General features: G+C 38.5%; 2 protein-coding genes and 1 non-coding gene across 4 annotated transcripts; all 3 read right to left on the bottom strand.

Annotated features, from left to right (window-relative positions):
• Positions 1 to 457: 457 nt before the first annotated feature.
• On the bottom strand, positions 458 to 11,508 carry LOC110800999 (E3 ubiquitin-protein ligase RGLG3). Of its 2 annotated transcripts, none has more exons than XM_056843721.1 (12): positions 11,354 to 11,508; positions 9,547 to 9,629; positions 8,718 to 8,802; positions 8,483 to 8,623; positions 8,264 to 8,377; positions 3,073 to 3,170; positions 2,902 to 2,981; positions 2,701 to 2,806; positions 1,485 to 1,612; positions 1,251 to 1,398; positions 1,099 to 1,155; positions 458 to 798 (listed from the first exon to the last, which is right to left on the bottom strand). In XM_056843721.1, exons 2-12 carry the CDS (start codon positions 9,619 to 9,621, stop codon positions 715 to 717), a joined length of 1,116 nt encoding a protein of 371 aa, XP_056699699.1. In that variant the 5' UTR covers positions 9,622 to 9,629; positions 11,354 to 11,508; the 3' UTR covers positions 458 to 714. The 2 variants fall into 2 exon arrangements, with proteins under 2 accessions (XP_056699699.1, XP_021862004.1); XM_022006312.2 differs by lacking the exon at positions 11,354 to 11,508 and adding an exon at positions 10,315 to 10,544.
• LOC130460403 (small nucleolar RNA R71) lies at positions 5,014 to 5,119 on the bottom strand. The gene has a single exon (XR_008920279.1). It is a non-coding gene; the product is annotated as a small nucleolar RNA R71 (small nucleolar RNA).
• Positions 11,509 to 22,400: 10,892 nt separating the features above from the next.
• On the bottom strand, positions 22,401 to 23,115 carry LOC130459516 (cell wall / vacuolar inhibitor of fructosidase 1-like). Its single transcript, XM_056826940.1, has one exon. It carries the CDS (start codon positions 23,078 to 23,080, stop codon positions 22,550 to 22,552), a length of 531 nt encoding a protein of 176 aa, XP_056682918.1. The 5' UTR covers positions 23,081 to 23,115; the 3' UTR covers positions 22,401 to 22,549.
• Between the last annotated feature and the right edge of the window lie 265 nt (positions 23,116 to 23,380).

Genomic DNA, 23,380 nt, shown 5'->3' with positions numbered 1-23,380 from the left:
CGCTGCGTTATCCCAATTCAAACTATCCGAAAAACCCAAAACCTGATTCGGTATCCAATCCGGAAGAGTGGACACCTGATATTGGTTTGGGCAAGTGTTATGAAATTCGGGTACTGGGTATGGTTGCGGTCTTGCAGATATTGTTTTACAAATAACGGGTATCCGATAACTATTCGATAAGCCATTTTTTAAAGTATTTTCCAATTTAAATATTTTTGCCCAAGAGTTTAAAATCCTAAATGTGCTAAAGTTGGTATTTAGTGATGAATGATAATACAATAATCTAGTTATAAAGTCTATCTTTACCAATTGGATATCATAACACATACCCGGTATCCGATCCAAAAGTTTGGTTACCCGAAGTATGGGTTAACGGTTACCCGATCTGATGTTATTGGTTCGGGTATCCAGCCCATCCTTCCCCGAAGTTCAAGGCCATGTCAGAGCTACGTGAAGATGAAGCTGGTGCAATACTAGCATGCTAGACAAATAACAGAGAGACATGTACATGAATATTTGTATGGGAAGCACTCTAAGCTGCGAGCTGCATTGAAGCCTCGGCATTACAATGTAAATTGGTGTTGACATACCAACAATTTCATTGATCACAACAAACATGACATTGTTTCCTTGCATCATTACTACAAATATTACAGATAAATACCATATTGTGGCATTATCGCGATGAACTCTAGCACACTTTGATGAGAATTCTTAACTATACAGTCTCACGCGTGTTGTAATGGGCTTCCTACACAGAGGACATAGCGGGAGTGTTTCTCCACAATCCTTGCATGTCTAGAAACAATGAAAAATCAAGTCAATGATACCCCAAAACAAGAAAAAATCAACAAGAAAGAAAATGCTAGGAATCAGTAGCGGATCTTGACCTGTTTTACTAAAGGGGCCGGTAGAATAGTTAAACAATATAGTATGAAAGTTATACAGTTATATTCAAATTTTAGGAGGAGCCGAGACTAAAAATACACTACGGAATTTTTCGCCTGGAGGGCCGGGCCCACCCAGGCCAGAATGAAGAACCGCCACTGCTAGCAATATGTGAAGTTTTACATAAAAGAGGTAGAAGCAAATGCATACCAGGTGACCACATCCAAATGCCATGTTTCTTGGATTTGTCAAGCAAATCGGACAACACTAAAGGAAAAACATAGGTCTGAGTAAACTTCACGCAAGTCAACATACAGATAAAATTCTAATGAAGATTTTACGTATGAGATTATTTTGCATACCTGATCGAAGGGAATATTGGAATCCGGTGGTTCAACAGAGGAAGAACTTCTCATGTCTGCAACAACTTGTTTAACGGAATTATCATGATCTATCACTTCACGTGGAGGAGGAAGTGGCCTACTTAGAGGCCCACCGCTTACAGTTTTACTGCAAACAAAGTTTCAGACTTTGGGGCATGTTCTTGTTTTGAATGTTGTTAACAAACATTAAGAAGATAAAGTTTTAAGTCGTACTTGTTAAATTCAAGCTGTTGAGTAGCTCTGTACTGAAATGGGATTTCCATTAATGCAGCAAGAGCAAAAGCTGCTTCTTTCTTTGACAAATCCTTGTTCTCTGACATGATCTTAGTGAAGTTGACAAACTACATAACATGATAGCAGATATTAGGGGGAGATTGTCAACATACAAGACATGCATATTTTCTTACTTTCCGTCAGAAAATAAGATAGTCAGAAGTAGAACTTTGAGCATACACAAATCAAAGAAATGAGAAGGGAGATGACTAAGCTAGTGAGCTATATTTAGATTTGGCTAACTGACCCGGCCCAAATGATCGAAACAACGTGACCCGAAAGACCTAACCCAACTTGAAAATGCATATGAATGAAATTGATAATAAGCTAATTGGCAATATACCTAGAAGCGAGTCAACCCCTCAACCCAAACCCAAACCCAAACCCAAACTGAATGACTTCTTACCCAACCCAAAAGGACCCGACTCATGTCCCAAGAATTCTCCCATTTGCTACCTCTATCTATGCCTATATTGAAGATTTTTGAAGGGGAAAGGAGTAGTCATAACCTAGTAAAACCGGACTGGCCCTGTTTCCCCGACCTGATAGATAAAAACTGGATCTTCTTGGTTTGCTCTTGTGAGCCTCATCTGACTGGATTCAAACTAGAACGAGTAATTAGTTTAAGGTGAAGAGTTGTCCAAAATATTGACATGTTTGTAACTTCTCTATCTCATTTTTGTGTTTGGTTTTTATTCATCTATCTGCCTATATTGGCTTATGCACGGAAGTCTTGTAGTTACCATTTCCTAGCATCATACAGAATATTACTTCTTTACCTCTCAAGATGATACTTTTTGTTTCAATGTAACTTCTCAGTATAAATTATATGTTTTGTGTTTCTACAGTTGGGCACTGGGTGCACACTTACGTTATTGTTGCTAGCCGAATTTCAACTGCTAATTTGGCAGCTCATATCAGATGTCTAAATAAATAAAAACAAGAGAAGTATCGCAGACAATTGCAACACCCCACACCCACTTTCCACAGAGAAGGGAAAAATTGAACCCACAACCCGAGGGGAGATTTTAAGATGCCTGAAACAATCGATCACCAGTTATTCAAGGAAACCTAAATTACTCATTATTCAAAACATTGGTTCAATGTACATGCCAAGTAATCTGATAATCTGCAAAGAAATTCACAATTTGGATACCTGAAAATTGTCAAAAGCCCGCTGAGGAATATTGTCATCAAACTTCTGCATGGCATCCCAGGGTCCATCACCCACACCAACCAGCACAATGGAAAGTGGATAATTGCTGATCATAATACCATTGGAACAGTTAGGCAGGCTAATTTTTATGGATCCCATTTGGTTGGTTGTGGTCAGATACTCAGATATCAGAATTTTTACCTGGCAACGACAATGGAATTGACTGTTGCTTGTTCTTGAGGACTAAGCTTTCCAGGTGGTAAATCATTGGTCCTGGTTACCTATGTCCACGATAATATTATTAAAGAGAAAAGTGAGAGGCGCCAGAATACGTTCTCAAAATACTGATTCAAGGCAAAATCTGGTAAAGACCTGCCCGTCTGCGATGATGACCAGGGCATGATATTGCATGTTGCTGCCTTGAACTATGTCAACTGCTGCATCTATTATGGGGGAAAATGAGGTTGGGCCTGCAAAGAAAATGCATTTACATGAGAACCAAGATCATATTCCTGTTATTGTCCAGTACTCATGTTTTCCAAGAAGCCTAGAACTAGAACTCCAAGAACAGATAAAGAGGTACACTATACTTTAAAAGTTTCACTCTGGTAATTACATACAGCAGGAACCTGCTATGGCTTTCAGTTTTCACCTTTAACTTATCTCAAATGGACAGAACTAATCTAAATATATAGACCTAGTCTGAACTCATCTAAACTTATTAGTCTCTTCTCTGAACTAATCCAAACTATTTTAAAACCTGCTTAATAACCCGTATCTGATTTTGGTAGACCTGAGTATTATTTAAGGTGAATAAAACAGTCCTGCTTGACTCTTCTTAATAGCTCTCATTGCACACTCCTCCTTGATATATCTCTTCCCCTCTACACTCCGGGAAATTTATTATGTGTTATAGCTCAACATGTCATATGCGGTCTAGGCCAATTGCAACGGGACTGTGTTGGAGATCTTTTACGGCTATTCTAGAGAAAAATTAAAGACACCATAAGACCCCTTTCTTGAGTCTCTTCTCACCCTACATCACAGTAGGAGATTGTGTTGGCTACTAAAGCTGTTCACTCCACCCCTGAAAACAAATGCGTCAAATTCCTATTTATCACAAAACCTCCATCTATGTGTTGGCTATTAAATCTGTTCACTCCACCCCCTAAAAACAAGCGTCGAATTCTTACCAAAGCAAAATTATCACAAAACCTCCATCTATTACCTACTTTTCTTATCACAGTAAGCAGCATTATCAACTTCAACCTTAAGAAAAGACCCCTCAACTATGGATATCTTCAAAGTGGGAATTATTCTCCAAGTCAGAGAGACGAAACCTGTGACTCCTATAAATTCTAATGCCTTATTTTTGGCACAAATAACGCCACTCAAACTGTTTCCACCGAAAAGGTGATGTATTAGTTTTCCAGAAAATTAAAATTCCAGAATTTCTTGACAAAATCCGAGGAGCTTTTTTGGGAAGCATGGGAGAGAAAACGAGGCGAGTCAATACAGCAACTCATAATTAGTTTGTTAAACTCGATCCTCCGTTCTCTTGGGACGACCCTATTCTTACCACTATAATCAATATAGTGCGTAGGTTAACGACACGAAAACCCCTTATCGAAATGGCGCCGTTGCCGGGGAACGGTAGTTGATTTTTGAGTCTATCTTTCTAAATCGAGTCTAGTTTTACTTTTTCTTTCATGTTTTCATTTGTGCTAGTCATTGCTAATGTTTCTCTTAGTTGCGTATGCAAGATCATGGTAGGGCGCGCCGCGCGCCATAGACCTCTCATTCCGTTTGATAACGAAATTGAGAAGATCTTGACGAACTTGAGAAGGATAAGAACTCGGTCAATTAGAACCAATCGGTTTGAGGCTCTACGTGAGAGTTCCCACGAACAAGAACCTCCTAGTCCTACCGTAGAGAGCATGTCACTACCGGTGAAAAATCTTGGGATATCGGGGGCCTTTGAAGCGACGTGTGGCATTCAAGCCCCTACTACCAATGCAAACAACTTCGAGATTCGTCTGGCTTTAATCTCTTTAGTTCAAAGCCACCCGTTTTGTGGCAAGGCCAATGAGTCTCCGCATGAGCACCTCAAGCAATTCGAATATTATTGTGATACAATCAACCACAATGGGGTGACATCGGAGTACGTGCGCCTCAAGTTATCTCGGTTCTCTTTGGTAGGAAGAGCAAGTGATTGGCTCGACAAGGAGGTCAAACCAAACTCACTCAAGACTTGGAATGAGGTCACGAGTAGTCGAGTACTTGAGCAAGTTCTACTCCCACGGGAAGACGGCCGAATATAGAAACAAAATCCAATCCTTTGAGCAAAAGAGGGATGAATCTTTGTTTGAGGCGTGAGATCGGTTCAAGGAGTACCAACGTGAGTGCCTCACCATGGTATTATGGTAGAGGTCGCCATGATGACGGCAAGGGATCGGCATATGCATTGGAGCAAGCAAACACAATTGAGAAGCTTGAAAGAGCTCCATCTCCATCAACGTTCCCTCCTCCGTCGGTCATCCTTCTCACCAAGGGGAAGGGCAAGGTAATCTCCTATAACACCATGCCTTCAAATTCCACATATTGTTATTCGTGCAGAGAATATGATCATGTTCCATTTATGTATCCTTTATTGCATAATGTTTCTTATTCGGAGCATGAGACTTCTTTTGAAAATGAATATGATGTGGAATGTGTGCATGCTTTGAATGTGTAGATTTGGTGGCGGTCAACAAAGTCCTAGAGGTTCCCATAATGCTCTCCATGGATAAATTTTTTGAAACCAAGGGTATCAAGGCCATGGTGGTGGCTTTGATTACCAAAATCGAGGTAATTATCAGGGTCAAGGCTTTCAAGACCAAGGTTCCTATAGTCAACCATATGGTTTTGGACTTTTGGTTATCAAACTCACAACAATCAAGATAATTATAGTCCAACCCATCAAGGTGGTGGGGGCTATAAATATGGTCAAGGTCAATTTCTAGGGAGCTCTCAAGGGGGCTTATCAAGGGAATGTGGGAAATTCGTATGGCAATAATCAATTTAGTCCCAATTCAAGTCATTTTCCCCCTCCCGGATACTTCTTGATACTAGCCTTGTAGATGCTAGTCGAGTCATAAGCATTCATGCGGAGCTTGTATCAAGCTCATGTAGATCAAGGAGGCGTTGTTCACCGGCACTAGTCAGCTCAAAATTCAGAGTTTTAATGGCCCACATGGCCTTCTGTTCGAGCTCAATCGGCAAATGACAATTTTTGCCATAGAGAAACTTGTATGGAGTCATCCCTATTGGGGTCTTGAAAGTCGTCTAGTATGCCCATAAGGCATCATCAAGCTTGATTGTCCAATCTTTCTGGTTCTTCGCAACCGTCTTCTCAAGGATAGGCTTGAGCTCACGAGTAGTGACCTCCACTTGACCACTCGTTTGAGGATGATAGGCCAAGCCAACCTTGTGAAGCACATCATATTTCCGCAAAAGGGCTTGGAACTTCCCATGACCAAAGTGGGATCCTCCATCACTAATCAAGGCCCTATGAACCCCAAATCGCGGAAAAATGATCTTCTTGAATAGGTTGAGGACCACCTTATGATCATTAGTGGGTGAGGCAACGACTTTTGCCCACTTTGAGACATAGTCAACGGCCACAAGAATATAAGGATTCCCAAAAGAAGAGGGAAAAGGGTCCCATAAAATCGATGCCCCAAACATCGAACACTTCCAACTCCAAGATAGGAGTTTGAGGCATCTCATGCCGCTTGGAGATGTTCCCCGTTCGTTGACATCTATCACAAGATTTAACGAAGGCTCATGCATAACGACAAATAGTAGCCCACCAAAGCATGTTTTGCAAAACCTTAGAGGCGGTTTTATCCCCACCCATGTCCCCTCCACAAGGGGAGGAGTGACACATATGAAGGACACTACCGACCTCATCATTGAGAACACACCGCCTCAAAAGTCCATCTACCCTCTTTTGTACAATATGGGCTCATCCCATATGTACTTTTTGGCGTCGTGCTTCAACTTCCGTCGTTGTTGAGTAGAGAAATCATCGGGGATATCCCCACAAGCCATGAAATTCACAAGATCAGCGAACCAAGGTAAGGATGAGCTCTCCACCATATACAAAGCCTCATCACGCAAGCATCTTCAATTGGCAAATCATTCGTTGCACCATCATAAAGCTAAAGACGAGAAAGGTGGTCGGCAACCACATTCTCCGCCCCTTTGTTGTCTTGGATTTCAATATCAAATTCTTGAAGCAATAGAATCCAACGGATGAGCCGAGGTTTGGCTTCCTTTTTGGCCATGAGATAACAGATCGTTGCGTGATCGGTGCAGACAATTATCTTGGAGCCAAGCAAGTAGGTTCAGAATTTTTCAAAAGCATGGACAAGCCAAGAATTCTTTCTCCGTAGTGCTGTAATTTGATTGAGCATAATTGAGGGTCTTAGACATATACTAGATGACATGGAGCTTCTTGTCCAATGGATTGGTCACTTGCGTCGCACGTGAGCTCAAAGGGAAGTAACTAATCGCTTGGACAACGGAAGTAGAGGTCAATGCACTTTTGAGCTTGTTGAATGCATCGTGGAAAGCATCGTTGAATGCATCGTGGAAAGCATCATCAAAGTGAAATTCAGACTCTTTTTGAAGGAGGTTAGTGAGGGGCCTTGCAATCAAGGAGAAATCCTTGATAAACCTCCTATAAAACTTCGCATGCCCAAGGAAAGATTGAACACCCTTCAAATTGATTGGTGGAGTTAGCTTTAAAAAGACCTCGATTTTTGCCTTGACCGCCTCAATACCATGATGGGATACTTTGTGCCTTAGGACAATTCCCTCTTGTACCATGAAGTGACACTTTTCTCAATTCAACATCAATTGAACCTTCTCTCATCTTTCAAGACACTTTGATAAATTGAGGAGCCACTCATCATAAGAAGCACCACCGACCGAGAAATCATCCATGAACACTTCCATCTCCTCCTCAAGCATGTCACCGAATATACTCATCATGCACCTTCAGAAGGTTCCCGATGCATTGTATAGCCCAAAGGGCATCCTCCTATAAGCATAAGTACCATAGGGACATGTGAAAGTGGTTTTCTCTTGGTCCTCCGGGTTTATGGGGATTTGGAAAAAACTGGAGTATCCATCAAGAAAACTAAAAAACTTATGCTGGGTGAGTCTCTCTAACATTAGATCGACGAAAGGCAAGGGAAAATAGTCCTATTTAGTGGAAGAATTGAGTTGACGGGAAATGGTCCTTTTTAATGCGTGACGGTATTCTTCATTATTCGATGGATCGGTCTGGAAAGAGGACCATGATGGTGGTTATTTCATTTTTTTAGTTTCAGACTTTCAGTTTTTAGCAGAAATGTACTCCGCATAATTTAAATTGGCTTTGCTTTAATGGATGCAATTTTGGAAGCTTGATCAGACAAGGGACACAATGTGAATTCAATTTCTGTTCTTTTTATGTTATTCAGCATTTTAAGAACCATTAGGTAACAATGTGAAGGAAATTAAGGTCCTGACAAACCTGATAACTTGATGTATGGAACAATTTCTTTGTATCGTGCGAGCACCTCCTCAAAACCATTGCAAGGTCGGTGATCAGGATAAAAGCTAAATACACTTCTATCATGGGTTGTGGCTAAAAATAGACAATTTAGAGGAAAAGAAGCAATTAGCAGTCAAACGTAGAAATGTATAGAAAAATAGAAGAATCATATATCAACTCTGAATAATGAAAACCAACCGTCACCAAATCCAAAACAAGGTATCAAGTTGTCATCGTCAAAAGGAGATAATGTTCGGCCAATTACAGAAATAGCTTTCTCATAAGGATTTGGATCACGACCGACTGCATGAAGACTTCTCCGATTGAATGAATACTTCCCTTGAGTCATTCAAGATTATAAGTCATTTAGAAGTAGATAACCACTGAAATAGTAAAAAAAAAAAAAAAGCATCCGGCTAGATAAGAATATTACCCGACCACTCGTTGCTCTTTGTGAAATCAATACCAAGTATCAAATTTGATGACTCGAGGCCAGCTTCTCTGAGAGACGCTGTAACCTGGAAATCAGACCATAACATCTCATTTCATTCTAGAAGCATATTAAGAAATACATGTTAGAAAATCAAATTAGAAAGGGGAAGCATAAGTTCATGCTACTAGCAAAACTACGACTATATGTAATTTCATAATAGTAAGGCATTCAACAAAACAATTAGTTGTCAACATGAATTTAGATATGAAGCACAAGAATTCTCAGGATTTGAAAGGTAGGATTAAATTATTTGAATATACTAACAGGAAAAAAAAATTGCCTAGCAAGACGAAATAGAAAGGTTGGAGAAGGTGGTTGGAAAAACTGGGAACAAGGTTATAAACTTACAACTACCTAAGTCGTACTTGATGGGGGAAATGGAAATTTGGATCCTTTTCTACATAGGCTGTATAGTTACTCAATTCAAATTTCAGCAGGATACAAGGAAACGAACTTGGCTTTACTTTTGGCAACCTGATAAGTGTCAAGTACATTAATGGAATAACTTCTTGAGTACTCTGTTAATTTGCAAACTTTTAAGGTAGTAGCTTATTTAGACAGGACCATTCTTCTGGAAGCAAAATACGAAAATTCAATACGTAACATAAACATGTGTATAGACAACAATGACTCCATATTCCACCCCACTCCTAAATAAGAGAAGATGGAAGAAAAGGAACAGAATCCTAGTAGGCTAGCAATTTTCATACAAATTTAACCAAATTAAACTGCAAAAAATGTCAAAAAAGCAAAGAATAACAACGCAAACCTCATCGAGAGAGTTGAAGTTGTCAGCTATAAATGTAGGCAGTTGTTTGCCTTTGTGGCTGTGAGTGAAGGACATAGAAGTTCCTGTATAAAAAGAGGGTTGAATTGGAAAATTATGCTCTATATCATCACAAGTTGATTACAGATATTCCATGAAGCAGAAGCTAAATCATGAATTCACGGTTGATGATCAAACTTTGAAAATGAATTCTATCCCAGAAACTCCAATCCTAGCAAAACCCATTTACCCAACAAAACACCAATTCATGCTAGAAAATAACTCAGAAAGGGTATCAAAGAACAAAACTGAAATTAAAGGCAGGAACTTTTTCTCATATTCCAAATTACTGCCACAAAGAAAAACCCCATTTACCCAACAAATTACCAATTGATGTTATATATCAAAGAATAAATCTGAACTTAAAAGCATGACTTTTTTTTAATTATTCATACACCAAATAAGAAATCACTGCTACCGATTGATGCTGAAAACTAATTATCAAAGAGTATTAAATAATCAATCTGAACTTAAAATCAAGAACTTTTCACATACCAAGTAAAAAATTTACTGCAGCAAACTAATTCAAATGGGTATTCCCTGATTTTTGAGCTAAAATCAACAATTAACAGAAAATTTGGCAGAAGAATGTGCGATTTTCCATGTTACCTATCACCCAACTACAACTGAAATTCAATTGGATACTCCAAATAAAAATTGATCAAAATTAAAATAAAAAGTACAAAATTAGTGCAGAAAGAAAGGAAGTACCTTAAGTTAAACACGATAATGGTGAATAGAAAGATTGGAGAGTGAAGATAATTACAAAGGCTGTAGACTTTTCTGATTTCCCCAAGTTTCCATGGTAGAGATTGAATGATCGATTAGAGAAGAATCAAAGCGCATAGCGTACACGGCAATAGCCACTAGCTTAGTGAGGTATCTACCACGTTATTCCTAATAAAGTTCACTACAAACTGATCCCATTTTGGATGATCCAAGTCATGGCTAGTCAACTTTCGTGTAATTTTTCTACTAAACAAAGTCAAGTTATGTCTAACCAGTCCACTTACGCAGGTCTTCGTTTGAGTCACTTCCAAGCATTTTGCAATTGAAAGGGCTCGACCCTGTGACCTCCAAAGGTGAATTCTCCACCAAATCCACCAACATAGAGTATTGTATTTTCTTTCATAGAGTATTGTATTCAAGGCTTGTATGGCTAGTCTCATAGAGTGTTGTATTTCCTTTCATTTATAGTTGCAACGGAATGCAAAGTAATTGTAGGCAGTATCTATTACTCCCTCTGTGTTTTAAAAAGAGATACACTTTGATCTGTACATAGTTTTAGAAGAGTGAGTTGAATTTATAAAAATAAGATAAAAGTAGGTTAGTGGGTGAATTATTTATTATACTAAAAAGATAATGTGAGTAAGTGTTGGATCACAAGAAAGAGAGAAATATTAATATAATTGGAAGTGGAAGTGGAGACTAAAATATGTCAAAAAAGGAAAGTGTATATCTTTTTAAAATACGGTCATTTAAGGAAAATGTATCTCTTTTTTAAAATACGGAGGGAGTATCTAGCACTATAACTATACCCCCGTCTCTTTTAGTTATTTACGTTTAGTATTTTGCACGTGTTTTAACAATTAATTAATGTGCATTGAGAGTCCTCTATTTTTTATTTAAACAAGGCAAATTACTGTTAGGATATGATACATATGACAATACATAAATCATGCGGAAAAACCATAAAGCCAGGAAAGCATATTATTTACACATAATCATTTAGCATAGAATAGATGCATACATGTTGTAGCGTGCCTTCCCTAGCTGCGCCCGAACCGAACAAGAACAAATCTTTAGGACTCCAAATGTCGTCCCTCCGTAGATAGTCCACAGTACGTCCGGATCCGCCTCAAGTTAGACCAACTAGAATCGCCCTTAAGGTGCTTAGGAATTTCGGCTATGTGTTTGCAAGAGTGTGGCTGAATTTTTCTTTCAAAACTTACCCTTTTGAATACTTCAATCGTACCCATAAATTGTGACCCTAGGCACCTATTTATAGGGGTATGGAAAAGGAATTGTAATCCTACTAGGATGTGGATTTGCTAGTTAGAATCTTATTAGGACTCTAAATAACAAAATCAATCTATTAGGATTAGGATTTAATCTTTGCACGAATTCCAATAGGATTAGGATTCTCGCACAAGCGTTGCACGAGCCGTGCACCCGCGCAAGCCTTGCGGCCCACGCCAGGCGCACAACGCTCGGCCCACGCTGCTGTGCTCTCGCGCGCGCGTGCCCTTGGCTGGGCCTGGCCTTGCGCTGGGCCTGGTCGAGGCGTGCGTTGGCGCCTGCGGCTCGCTGGGCGATGGCCTGGCTTCGTGCTGGGCCTCGTCCGATGCTAATTCGTACGATACGCTTCCGATTAAATTCCTGATTCCAGAATTCATTTTCGATACGAACAATATTTAATATTTCCGATTCCAGAATTAATTTCCGTTTCGAACAAATATTTAATATTTCCGTTTCCGGCAATATTTCCGATTCTGGCAATATTTCCATTTCCGATAATATTTTCCGATACGTACCATGTTTCCGTTTCCGGCAACATCTACGACTTGGATAATATTTATATTTCCGATACGATCCATATTTCTGTTTCCAGCAATATCATCGTTTCCGGAGTATTCATTTCTTGCTTGTGACGATCTCAGCTCCCACCGAAACCAAGATCCGTCGATTCCGAATATCCATAGATAGAGTATTTAATGCCATTAAATACTTGATCCGTTTACGTACTATTTGTGTGACCCTACGGGTTCAGTCAAGAGTAAGGTGTGGATTAATATCATTAATTCCACTTGAACTGAAGCGGCCTCTAGCTAGGCATTCAGCTCACTTGATCTCACTGAATTATTAACTTGTTAATTAATACTGAACCGCATTTATTAGACTTAACATTGAATGCATACTTGGACCAAGGGCACTATTTCCTTCAGTCTCTCACTTGTCCTTAGGGACAAGTGTGCATTTCCTAATTCCTTTGTCGCTCGATGCTTGCTCTTGAACATAAGGTAAGAGTTGTCATCCTTATTATGTCCATAGGTGTTTCTCGGTTTCAGAGTTCAACTGATCAAATAAACAGATAATCATAGTATAGCCTATGATTCATCCGAGCACGACCATGCATTTCACAGTTTCTAGCTCTCCGAGTGGCCTTGTACAACTTTTAAGCATCTCATCCCGATTTATGGGAGGACAATCCCAATCTTGCGATCTTGAGATTAGACTTCGTTTGATAGGTGATTACCTGAGCGTTGCCTTTATAGCCTCCTTTTACGGTGCGACGGTTGGTCAACGTCAAAGCAACCAGTTCTCAAACAAGTAATCTCAAATCACTCAGGTATTGAGGATTTAGTGTCTAATAATTTAATGAAATTTACTTATGACAGATTTTCATCTCTTACAGTAAAGTTTCATAGGTCTATCCGATACTAGTCTTCCCAAAGTAAGTATCTATGCAAATGATTATGACATTGCCATGTCCACATAGTTCAAGAAACAGAACTACTAGTCATCTTGCATTCTAGTCGTCTAACGTTTTCTATGCGTCCAATTTTATAGAAAACTCCGACTAGGGACCATTTTCAACCTTTGACATTCAAGTTCACTTGATAGACATTTCTTAGTCACAGGACTGGTCCTGGCAGTCTATCTTGAATATATCGTCAAATTGAAGGGACTCATCATTTAATAAACCACAAATTAAATGGAAAAATGAATTTTATTCATTTATTGTGAATGATTAACCAATAATGTTTTACAAAGATTTAAACTCTAAAACTTTAAAACATTAAACAAGGATATCAAAGCCATTCTCCAATATGCTTGATTCCCATAGCTGCAGTGTGCGAGTTGTGCTTCGCCTGCGGCAGAGGTTTAGTCAATGGATTTGATATGTTGTCATCAGTTCCAATCTTGCTTATCTCGACTTCTTTTCTTTCAACGAACTCTCGTAGAAGGTGAAATCTACGAAGTACATGCTTGACTCTCTGGTGGTGTCTAGGCTCCTTTGCCTGTGCAATAGCTCCGTTATTATCACAATACAGGGCTATTGGTCCTTTAATGGAGGGGACTACACCAAGTTAGCCTATGAACTTCCTTAGCCATATAGCTTCCTTTGCTGCTTCATGTGCAGCAATGTACTCCGCTTCAGTTGTAGAATCCGCAATGGTGCTTTGCTTAGCACTTTTCCAGCTTACTGCACCTCCGTTGAGGCAGAAGACAAACCCAGACTGTGATCTGAAATCATCTTTGTCGGTTTGGAAACTTGCGTCCGTATAGCCTTTAACAATTAATTCATCATCTCCACCATAGACCAGGAAGTCATCTTTGTGCCTTTTCAGGTACTTCAGAATATTCTTGGCAGCAGTCCAATGCGCCTCTCCTGGGTCTGACTGGTATTTGCTCGTAGCACTGAGTGCGTACGCAACATCCGGGCGTGTACATATCATAGCATACATTATTGAACCAATCAATGATGCATATGAAATCCCATTCATTCGTCTACGCTCATCAAGTGTTTTTGGGCACTGAGTCTTGCTTAGAGTTATTCCATGAGACATGGGTAGGTAGCCTCGCTTGGAGTCTGCCATCTTGAACCTATCAAGCACCTTATTGATATAAGTGCTTTGACTAAGTCCAATCATCTTTTTAGATCTATCTCTGTAAATCTTGATGCCCAATATGTACTGTGCTTCTCCTAGATCCTTCATCGAAAAACATTTCCCAAGCCAAATCTTGACAGAGTTCAACATAGGAATGTCATTTCCGATAAGTAATATGTCGTCGACATATAATACTAGGAAATAAATTTTGCTCCCACTGACCTTCTTGTATACACAAGATTCGTCTGCGTTCTTGATGAAACCAAAGTCACTGACTGCTTCATCAAAACGTATATTCCAGCTCCTTGATGCCTGCTTCAATCCATAGATTGATTTCTTTAGCTTGCATACCTTTTTAGCATTCTTTGGATCCTCAAAACCTTCAGGCTGTGTCATGAACACAGTTTATGTTAAAACGCCGTTTAAGAAAGCAGTTTTGACATCCATCTGCCATATTTCGTAATCGTAATATGCAGCGATTGCTAACATTATCCGAATAGACTTTAGCATTGCAACTGGTGAAAAGGTTTCATCATAATCCACACCGTGGACTTTCCTGTAACCTTTTGCAACCAATCTAGCTTTGAAAACTTCAAGTTTTCCATCCTTGTCCTTTTTCAGTTTGAAAACCCATTTGCTTCCAATGGCTTGGTAGCCATCTGGAAAATCGACCAAATCCCATACTTGGTTTTCAGACATGGAGTCTAATTCAGATTGCATGGCTTCTTGCCATTGCTTGGAGCTAGGGCTCGTCATAGCTTGTTTGTAAGTCGCAGGTTCATCACTTTCAAGTAATAGAACGTCATAGCTCTCGTTCGTCAAAATACCTAAGTACCTTTCCGGTTGAGATCTATATCTTTGCGATCTACGCGGGGTTACATCTCTAGATTGACCATGATTCTCACCAGATACTTCTAAAGATCTCTGAGTTTCATCCTGAATGTCATCTTGAGCATTCTCTAGAGTATGTTGTTCGACTCGAATTTCTTCGAGGTCTACTTTTCTCCCACTTGTCATTTTGGAAATGTGATCTTTCTCCAAAAAGACACCATCTCGAGCAACAAACACCTTGTTCTCAGATGTATTGTAGAAGTAATACCCCTTTGTTTCCTTTGGATAGCCCACAAGGATACATTTGTCAGATTTTGGATGAAGTTTGTCTGAAATTAATCGCTTGACGTATACTTCACATCCCCAAATCTTAAGAAAAGACACATTTGGAGGCTTTCCAAACCATAACTCATATGGAGTCTTTTCAACAGCTTTAGACGGAGCTCTATTTATAGTGAGTGCAGCTGTATTTAGTGCATGTCCCCAAAATTCTATTGGAAGTTCGGCCTGACCCATCATTGACCTGACCATGTCTAGCAAGGTTCTGTTCCTCCGTTTCGACACACCGTTCCATTGTGGTGTTCCAGGAGGAGTCAATTCTGATAGAATTCTACATTCTTTCAGATGGTCATCAAATTCATAGCTCAGATATTCACCGCCTCTATCAGACCGCAGTGCCTTAATCTTCTTGCCTAATTGATTCTCTACTTCACTCTGGAATTCCTTGAATTTGTCAAAGGATTCAGACTTATGCTTCATTAGGTAGACATAACCATATCTACTGAAGTCATCAGTGAAAGTGATAAAGTAGCTGAAACTACCTCTAGCATTTGTACTCATTGGTCCACATACATCTGTATGGATTAAACCCAATAGTTCATTTACTCTTTCTCCAACTTTAGAGAAAGGTTGCTTTGTCATTTTGCCAAGTAAACATGATTCGCATTTACCATAATCCTCTCAGTCAAATGGTTCTAGAATTCCTTCCTTTTGAAGTCTTTCTAAGCGTTTCAAGTTAATATGGCCTAATCGACAATGCCACAGATAGGTGAGATCTGAATCATCCTTTTTGGCCTTTTTGGTATTTATGTTATAAACTTGTTTGTCGTGATCTAATAAATAAAGTCCATTGACTAATCTAGCAGATCCATAAAACATCTCTTTAAAATAAAACGAGCAACTATTGTCTTTTATTAAAAAGGAAAATCCCTTAGCATCTAAGCAAGAAACTGAAATGATGCTTTTAGTAAGACTTGGAACATAGAAACACTCTTCCAGTTCCAAAACTAGCCCAGAGGGCAACGACAAATAATAAGTTCCTACAGCTAATGCAGCAATCCGTGCTCCATTTCCCACTCGTAGGTCGACTTCACCCTTGCTTAACTTTCTACTTCTTCTTAGTCCATGTGGATTAGAACATAAGTGTGAGCCACAACCTGTATCTAATACCCAAGAAGTTGAATTAGCAAGTATACAATCTATAACGAAAATACCTGAAGATGGAACGACTGTTCCGTTCTTCTGATCTTCCTTTAGCTTTGGAGATTCTCTTTTGTAATGGCCCATTCCATTACAATAAAGACAGCTTGATGTGGACTTGTCCTGCTTTGATTTAGCATTGCCCTTGGACTTTCCACTTTTCTTGAACGGTCTCCCTCTAGCCTTGAGTAAATCTTTGGCTTCACAGTCCAGTATTATCTCAGCCTTTCTGACAAGGTGAACAAATTCTGCAACTGTTTCGTCTCTTGGTTCACTTAGGTATAGTTGCTTGAAGCGACCAAACCCACTGTGTAGTGAATTGAGCAAGATAGAGACTGCCATCCTTTCGCTTATTGGCGTTCCTAGTAGACTTAGGCGATCAAAATATGAACGCATAAGATCCACATGGAACCTTAGTGGGACGCCTACCCTCTGTTTAGTGCGAAGGAGCTGAACATGTGTTTCTAGGACTTCCATCCTATAACACCTGTTGGGAGAACTAACCTTTAGACCAGACATTGATTCAATCAACTCATGGACGTTCAGGTCCCTGTCCTCCGTGCTTCCACGACAGATATCCCTCAGATTCTTGATGAGCATAAAAGGTTCATAAGCTACAAACCTTCTAGCCCATTCATCAGGGATATTGTTCAGCATGAGACTCATAACCTTTTTGAGATCCGCATCCCAGGCGAAAAATCTTTCAGGGGTCATGTCTCTGGCATAGTAGCTTGGCATGGGATGTAATAGTACATACTCAAGTCCATTGAGTCTGACTATTTCAACTAGCTTAGCTTCCCATTCAAGAAAATTTGTCAGGTTCAGCTTGACCATAAGCTCAGAACCCATGATGATGTTTTGATTGTTGTTTGCCATAGTTAAAACTACAATTGAAAAGAATAAACAAATAAATAACCATTCACAGTTTCTCTTAATAAACTTAAATACTAGCATACATGCATAATTCAATGTTCATTAAGCATTTTATTCAAGTTATGTGTTCCGGCAGGTGTGAATAAAATGATTCCAAGATTCTAAAATCATTGAAGAATTAAGCACAGTTTGTCGACTTAATCCTAAAACATCTTAGGTAAGCAAAAACCTTTTGCTAATAGTCTAGAAACTACTCTTGGTTGATAGGTACGTCTAAGAACTTATTAGGTAAACCTATCGATTTTGCCACGACATAAAAGGACTCCTTACTTATATCGTTGAGTTTCACCAAAACTAACATGTACCCACAATTATTTGTGTACCTTGCCCCTTTAGGACCAATAAGTAACACCTCGCTGAGCGAAAACTATTACTAGATTGATGTAAAGGATATCTAAGCAAGTGTATATTTTGGCATGGCACCTTTTAACTCAATTTTTAAGTTTGGAACTTAAGGCTCTTACTATGTTGGTTAGATTTTAAGTGAACTAAAATCCTTAATCATGCAACATAATCAAGCTTTGATCTCATGCATATTTAAGACATATTTAAAAGCAATAAATAACTTAAAACATGCATAAGATAAATGTGATCTAGTATGGCCAGACTTCATCTTGAAGCTTCAACTTCAAAATCCGTCTTGAAAATGGAAACTTCGTCTTGAATTTCACCGTGGGAGGCGCCATTTTCTTCAAATAGGATAAGCTATAATTAAACTAATTACAACTATTTGATGGTACGCAGACCATATTTAAATTGAAAAACAAATTTGGTGCATTAGACCAATTACATTCAAATTAATGGTACGCAGACCATATTTTCTATCCTATTTGGGCCATACTAGTCACTTCATAACTTGCAAAACAGTACATATACAATATATACCATTCACCCATTCATTATCATGAATGGCCCACATAGCTGGTTAGTAAAACACGTTATGCATCACATAAATATTTGCAGCAATTAATCAAGGGCACCAATAATCTACAAATTATTCAGTGCTTATTAATTCTAATCAAGTTGTTTTAACCTTAAGGATTTGTAGACCTAATCAAGAGTTTATGACTAAAAGGGCTCCCACTTAAACCAATAAATTCATATGCTTTACTAATTTTAAACATAAAAATGTATTTCTAGTCTAACCGGAAACATACAAATTTAATTAAAATTTAAAGCTCATATAAATTTATAATTGAATCCACAAATTTTATTTTATTTTCAGTCGTATTTAAATTAATTCATGATTTTAATTTTAGTAAAATAAGTAGAATAAATGAAATTTATTATAATTATAATATTCAAACTTAAAATCCAAGAAAATAATTTAAATTATTAATTTTAAAATTAATTAAAATTACGTAAACTGAAAATTTCAAATTAAAATTTTAAGAACGATCTAATCGTGACGCAACATCACCACGCAACGCACAGCCATAGGCCACACGCACGCAGCCATCGCTGGCCATGTGCGCGCAGCCCATGCGCTGCGTCGCATCTGCTGCTGCATTCCATCGCAAGGCATCCGAGGCACGCTTGGCCTCTGGCTCGCTGCGCGCCTGCCCTCGTCGCACGCGAGCTTGCGCTCATCGCACGAGGCAGTAGCATGCGAGCAGGCGCTCGCTGCGCGCTCGCTGCGCGCGAGGCAGTGCGCGCTGTGGCGCAGCTCGCTTGCTGCCCACACGCGACTGCTCGTGCCTTGCTTTCGCCTTTGCCCACTCGCCCATCGCACACAGCCCACGACACAAGGCAGGGCTGCTGCCTTGTGCTCGTGCACCATGCCCTTGCTCGCTGCATTCGTACCGCATGGGCGACGAGCTCCCTTGCTCGTCGTCGCATGTCCGCACTATACAACACCCCTTAAGGGTAGCACGTAGCGACCATTGCTTTGTGCGTGCAAGTTTTATGAGCGAGTCGCATAAAAATTTTAAATTTTTAATTCAAAATTAATGACAAATTAATAAAACATATTAATTTCATAATTTTAGGGCGAAAAATCAAAAAATTTATTAATTAATTAATTTCCGATTAACATGGATTCAAATCTAGGTCATTAAAATTTAAATTTTAACACAAATTAACAATTTTTATGGTGGTTTTTAATCATATGTATCTAATTAAATTATTAATTAATTATGAAAATCAAATCAATTCTAAATTATTCGAATTTCAACAAATTAATCATAATTACAAATTAGATTGCATAATTAACAAGGCTAGGCATTCAAACTTGTTAAACATATACAGTAGGTCAATAAAAAATTCAAGATTTATCAACAAGAATTGCAAATATTTAATTTAACATCTTAAATTTACAAAATTTTGCGTTCGAAAAACTAAAATCTCTGAAAAGTCATAGTTAGGCTTCGAATTTGGGAATTCTGGGTTTCGGCGAAAAATAATGTTTTTGTCAAAATTTTAGAATGGCTTTTACATGCGGAATTGACACAAAAATCACTCGATTTGGTTGAGTAACGAACATTCTGCCGAAAAAACTGCGTACATATAATTAAATAAACGTAATTTGCAATTAATTAACAATTAAGAAAATTAATCACCCCTTTTAATTCTTGCAAATTTGTAATATTTAACCATGTTTATGCAATTTAGATTATGAAAATAATAAGAGGCTCGTGATACCACTGTTAGGTTATGATACATATGACAATACATAAATCATGCGGAAAAACCATAAAGCAGGGAAAGCATATTATTTACACATAATCATTTAGCATAGAATAGATGCATACATGTTGTAGCGTGCCTTCCCTAGCTGCGCCCGAACCGAACAAGAACAAGTCTTTAGGACTCCAAATGTCGTCCCTCCGTAGATAGTCCACAGTACGTCCGGATCCGCCTCAAGTTAGACCAACTAGAATCGCCCTTAAGGTGCTTAGGAATTTCGGCTATGTGTTTGCAAGAGTGTGGCTGAATTTTTCTTTCAAAACTTACCCTTTTGAATACTTCAATCGTACCCATAAATTGTGACCCTAGGCACCTATTTATAGGGGTATGGAAAAGGAATTGTAATCCTACTAGGATGTGGATTTGCTAGTTAGAATCTTATTAGGACTCTAAATAACAAAATCAATCTATTAGGATTAGGATTTAATCTTTGCACGAATTCCAATAGGATTAGGATTCTCGCACAAGCGTTGCACGAGCCGTGCACCCGCGCAAGCCTTGCAGCCCACGCCAGGCGCACAACGCTCGGCCCACGCTGCTGTGCTCTCGCGCGCGCGTGCCCTTGGCTGGGCCTGGCCTTGCGCTGGGCCTGGTCGAGGCGTGCGTTGGCGCCTGCGGCTCGCTGGGCGATGGCCTGGCTTCGTGCTGGGCCTCGTCCGATGCTAATTCGTACGATACGCTTCCGATTAAATTCCTGATTCCAGAATTCATTTTCGATACGAACAATATTTAATATTTCCGATTCCAGAATTAATTTCCGCTTCGAACAAATATTTAATATTTCCGTTTCCGGCAATATTTCCGATTCTGGCAATATTTCCATTTCCGATAATATTTACCGATACGTACCATGTTTCCGTTTCCGGCAACATCTACGACTTGGATAACATTTATATTTCCGATACGATCCATATTTCCGTTTCCGGCAATATCATCGTTTCCGGAGTATTCATTTCTTGCTTGTGACGATCTCAGCTCCCACCGAAACCAAGATCCGTCGATTCCGAATATCCATATAGAGTATTTAATGCCATTAAATACTTGATCCGTTTACGTACTATTTGTGTGACCCTACGAGTTCAGTCAAGAGTAAGCTGTGGATTAATATCATTAATTCCACTTGAACTGAAGCGGCCTCTAGCTAGGCATTCAGCTCACTTGATCTCACTGAATTATTAACTTGTTAATTAATACTGAACCGCATTTATTAGACTTAACATTGAATGCATACTTGGACCAAGGGCACTATTTCCTTCAATTACGTTTATTAATAATATTTTCATTTTATCAAAATTCCGATATTGAGAAAATGAGAAAATTTTAATGTCTCAATGAAAAAGTGTGAGAGATTAAACGACCCAATGAATTTAATTGGTTAAAATAATCACTGGACATAAATTTTGATAGAATATTAAAATATTTATGTGATACAAAATGAAATGTAAAGAACAGTTTAGGACACCCAAAAGGAAAACGTAAAGAAAAAAAAGAGATGGAGTAAGTATTACACTCACTATCTTGACTATTTTGATGATATTTAAGAAAAATAGAGTCACGTGAGTTTTAATATATACTCACTTCAAGGTATTAACATTTTATAAAACAATATTTATTGGTTATTAAAGATATTAATGTTTTAATTTCTGCATTAACAAGTGTGAAAATAGAGGTATTGCACCTAAAAATAAATGGATGAATTATTTGTTACGGAGTAATTGATATGGGCCTTGTTGTACTTGTATATGTGGCAAACATGCAACTGCAAACGCTTTGTTAACGAGTTAATTTTATGACATTTTTCATTTCAAATTGAAAATAAAAATATAACCGTACACATAAATAAAAAAAATAATTTTTTCAAAACCCGTTGAGTTGATCGAATCCCGAAACTTTGGATTAGTACATGTGAAACACCTTTTGACTCGTTATAGCTCGCACTCGGCCTAAGGTGAGCCAATACTCAACCCAAACTCGACCTAATTGACCCGATTGATAAATCTAGTTGTGGAAGAGATATTTGGCTAACCACATAATTTTGTAATTAGAATTGTCCTATTGGGGACTACTATTGTTGGGTGAAATTTATAATTAGTGATTGTGATATACGTAATATATGTGAATAATGTATTTCGTACTCCCTCCGTCCCAAAATTATAATTATGTTTTTTCTAATTCGGACGTCCTATAATTATAGTCCTATTTCCTTATTTGAACATGAAATATTCTCCATGTTACCCTCACTTGAGACCACAAAACAAAAAGAAAATGTACTTTATTCTTTTTTACATGTTCATTTGAACTGGGAAAACCAAATTACTATAAGTCTTTGTTTTTCTACGTAGCAATACTATTCAAATAACTTCTAGTTTACCAAAAGACGTAATACATATTATGTTACATTATTACTACTTTAGGTAAGAAACAATAGCATAAGCAACTCCAGAAATCTCAAACATAGCCTTATTATCTACCGATATGGGAGATTTGACGGGTTTCTCAAAGCTCCCCTCACAAACATTAACACTACGTTGTACATCTTTCATCATATCTCGAGCAAAGTCGTACTTTTTGGCTGACAAATCTTCTACAGTTTCTATAAGCCTTTTCGTGATGATTGTGGAGTAATTTTGATAACAATTGTTAAGGAGTTGCCTCTCCAGTCCGGCGATTCCACGGTTCCTTATAAGACCGAAGATATGATTTTGAGTTTTGGTTGCGATACCATTAGCATGGAGCACCATGATAATGGCTAAGTCCCTCATATCTTTGGCGTAACGTGTTTTCGGGTCCGAGGTTAATGTTGAAACACAAAGGTTGTAGTTTGGTGTTTGGTTGCATGTTTGGGTGATCAAGGTAGTGTTTTGAGCATGACATAGAATTATGATATGGGATGCAACAACGCTCAAGAGAATTAAGGCATGGATAATTGTCTCCATTTACTTAATAAGATGATTAACTATGAGATTAATTCTATAGTTTTTATTATATACACACAATTACACAAATTCTAGCTAAACTTTTATTTTTGGGTGCAAATGAATATTTTGTTCTTATTGCTAAATTATAGCTCAACCTTTTATTTTTTGTGGTGTAAATGAAGATTTTACTCTTATTGCTAAATAAAACCTTTTGGTATTTGATATACTCGAGATTGTTTTCTTTTCTCATTGGGAATGATAGAATGGTAGGTGTTTGGGCTCCCAATTGAATATCAATTGGGCCACTAAGTCCAAAGC

This window comes from Spinacia oleracea, chromosome 4 (genome assembly GCF_020520425.1).
Source record: "Spinacia oleracea cultivar Varoflay chromosome 4, BTI_SOV_V1, whole genome shotgun sequence".
Lineage (NCBI taxonomy): Eukaryota > Viridiplantae > Streptophyta > Magnoliopsida > Caryophyllales > Amaranthaceae > Spinacia > Spinacia oleracea.
Note: the sequence above shows the minus strand (reverse complement) of the source record. Positions and strands in the feature narration are given on the sequence as shown.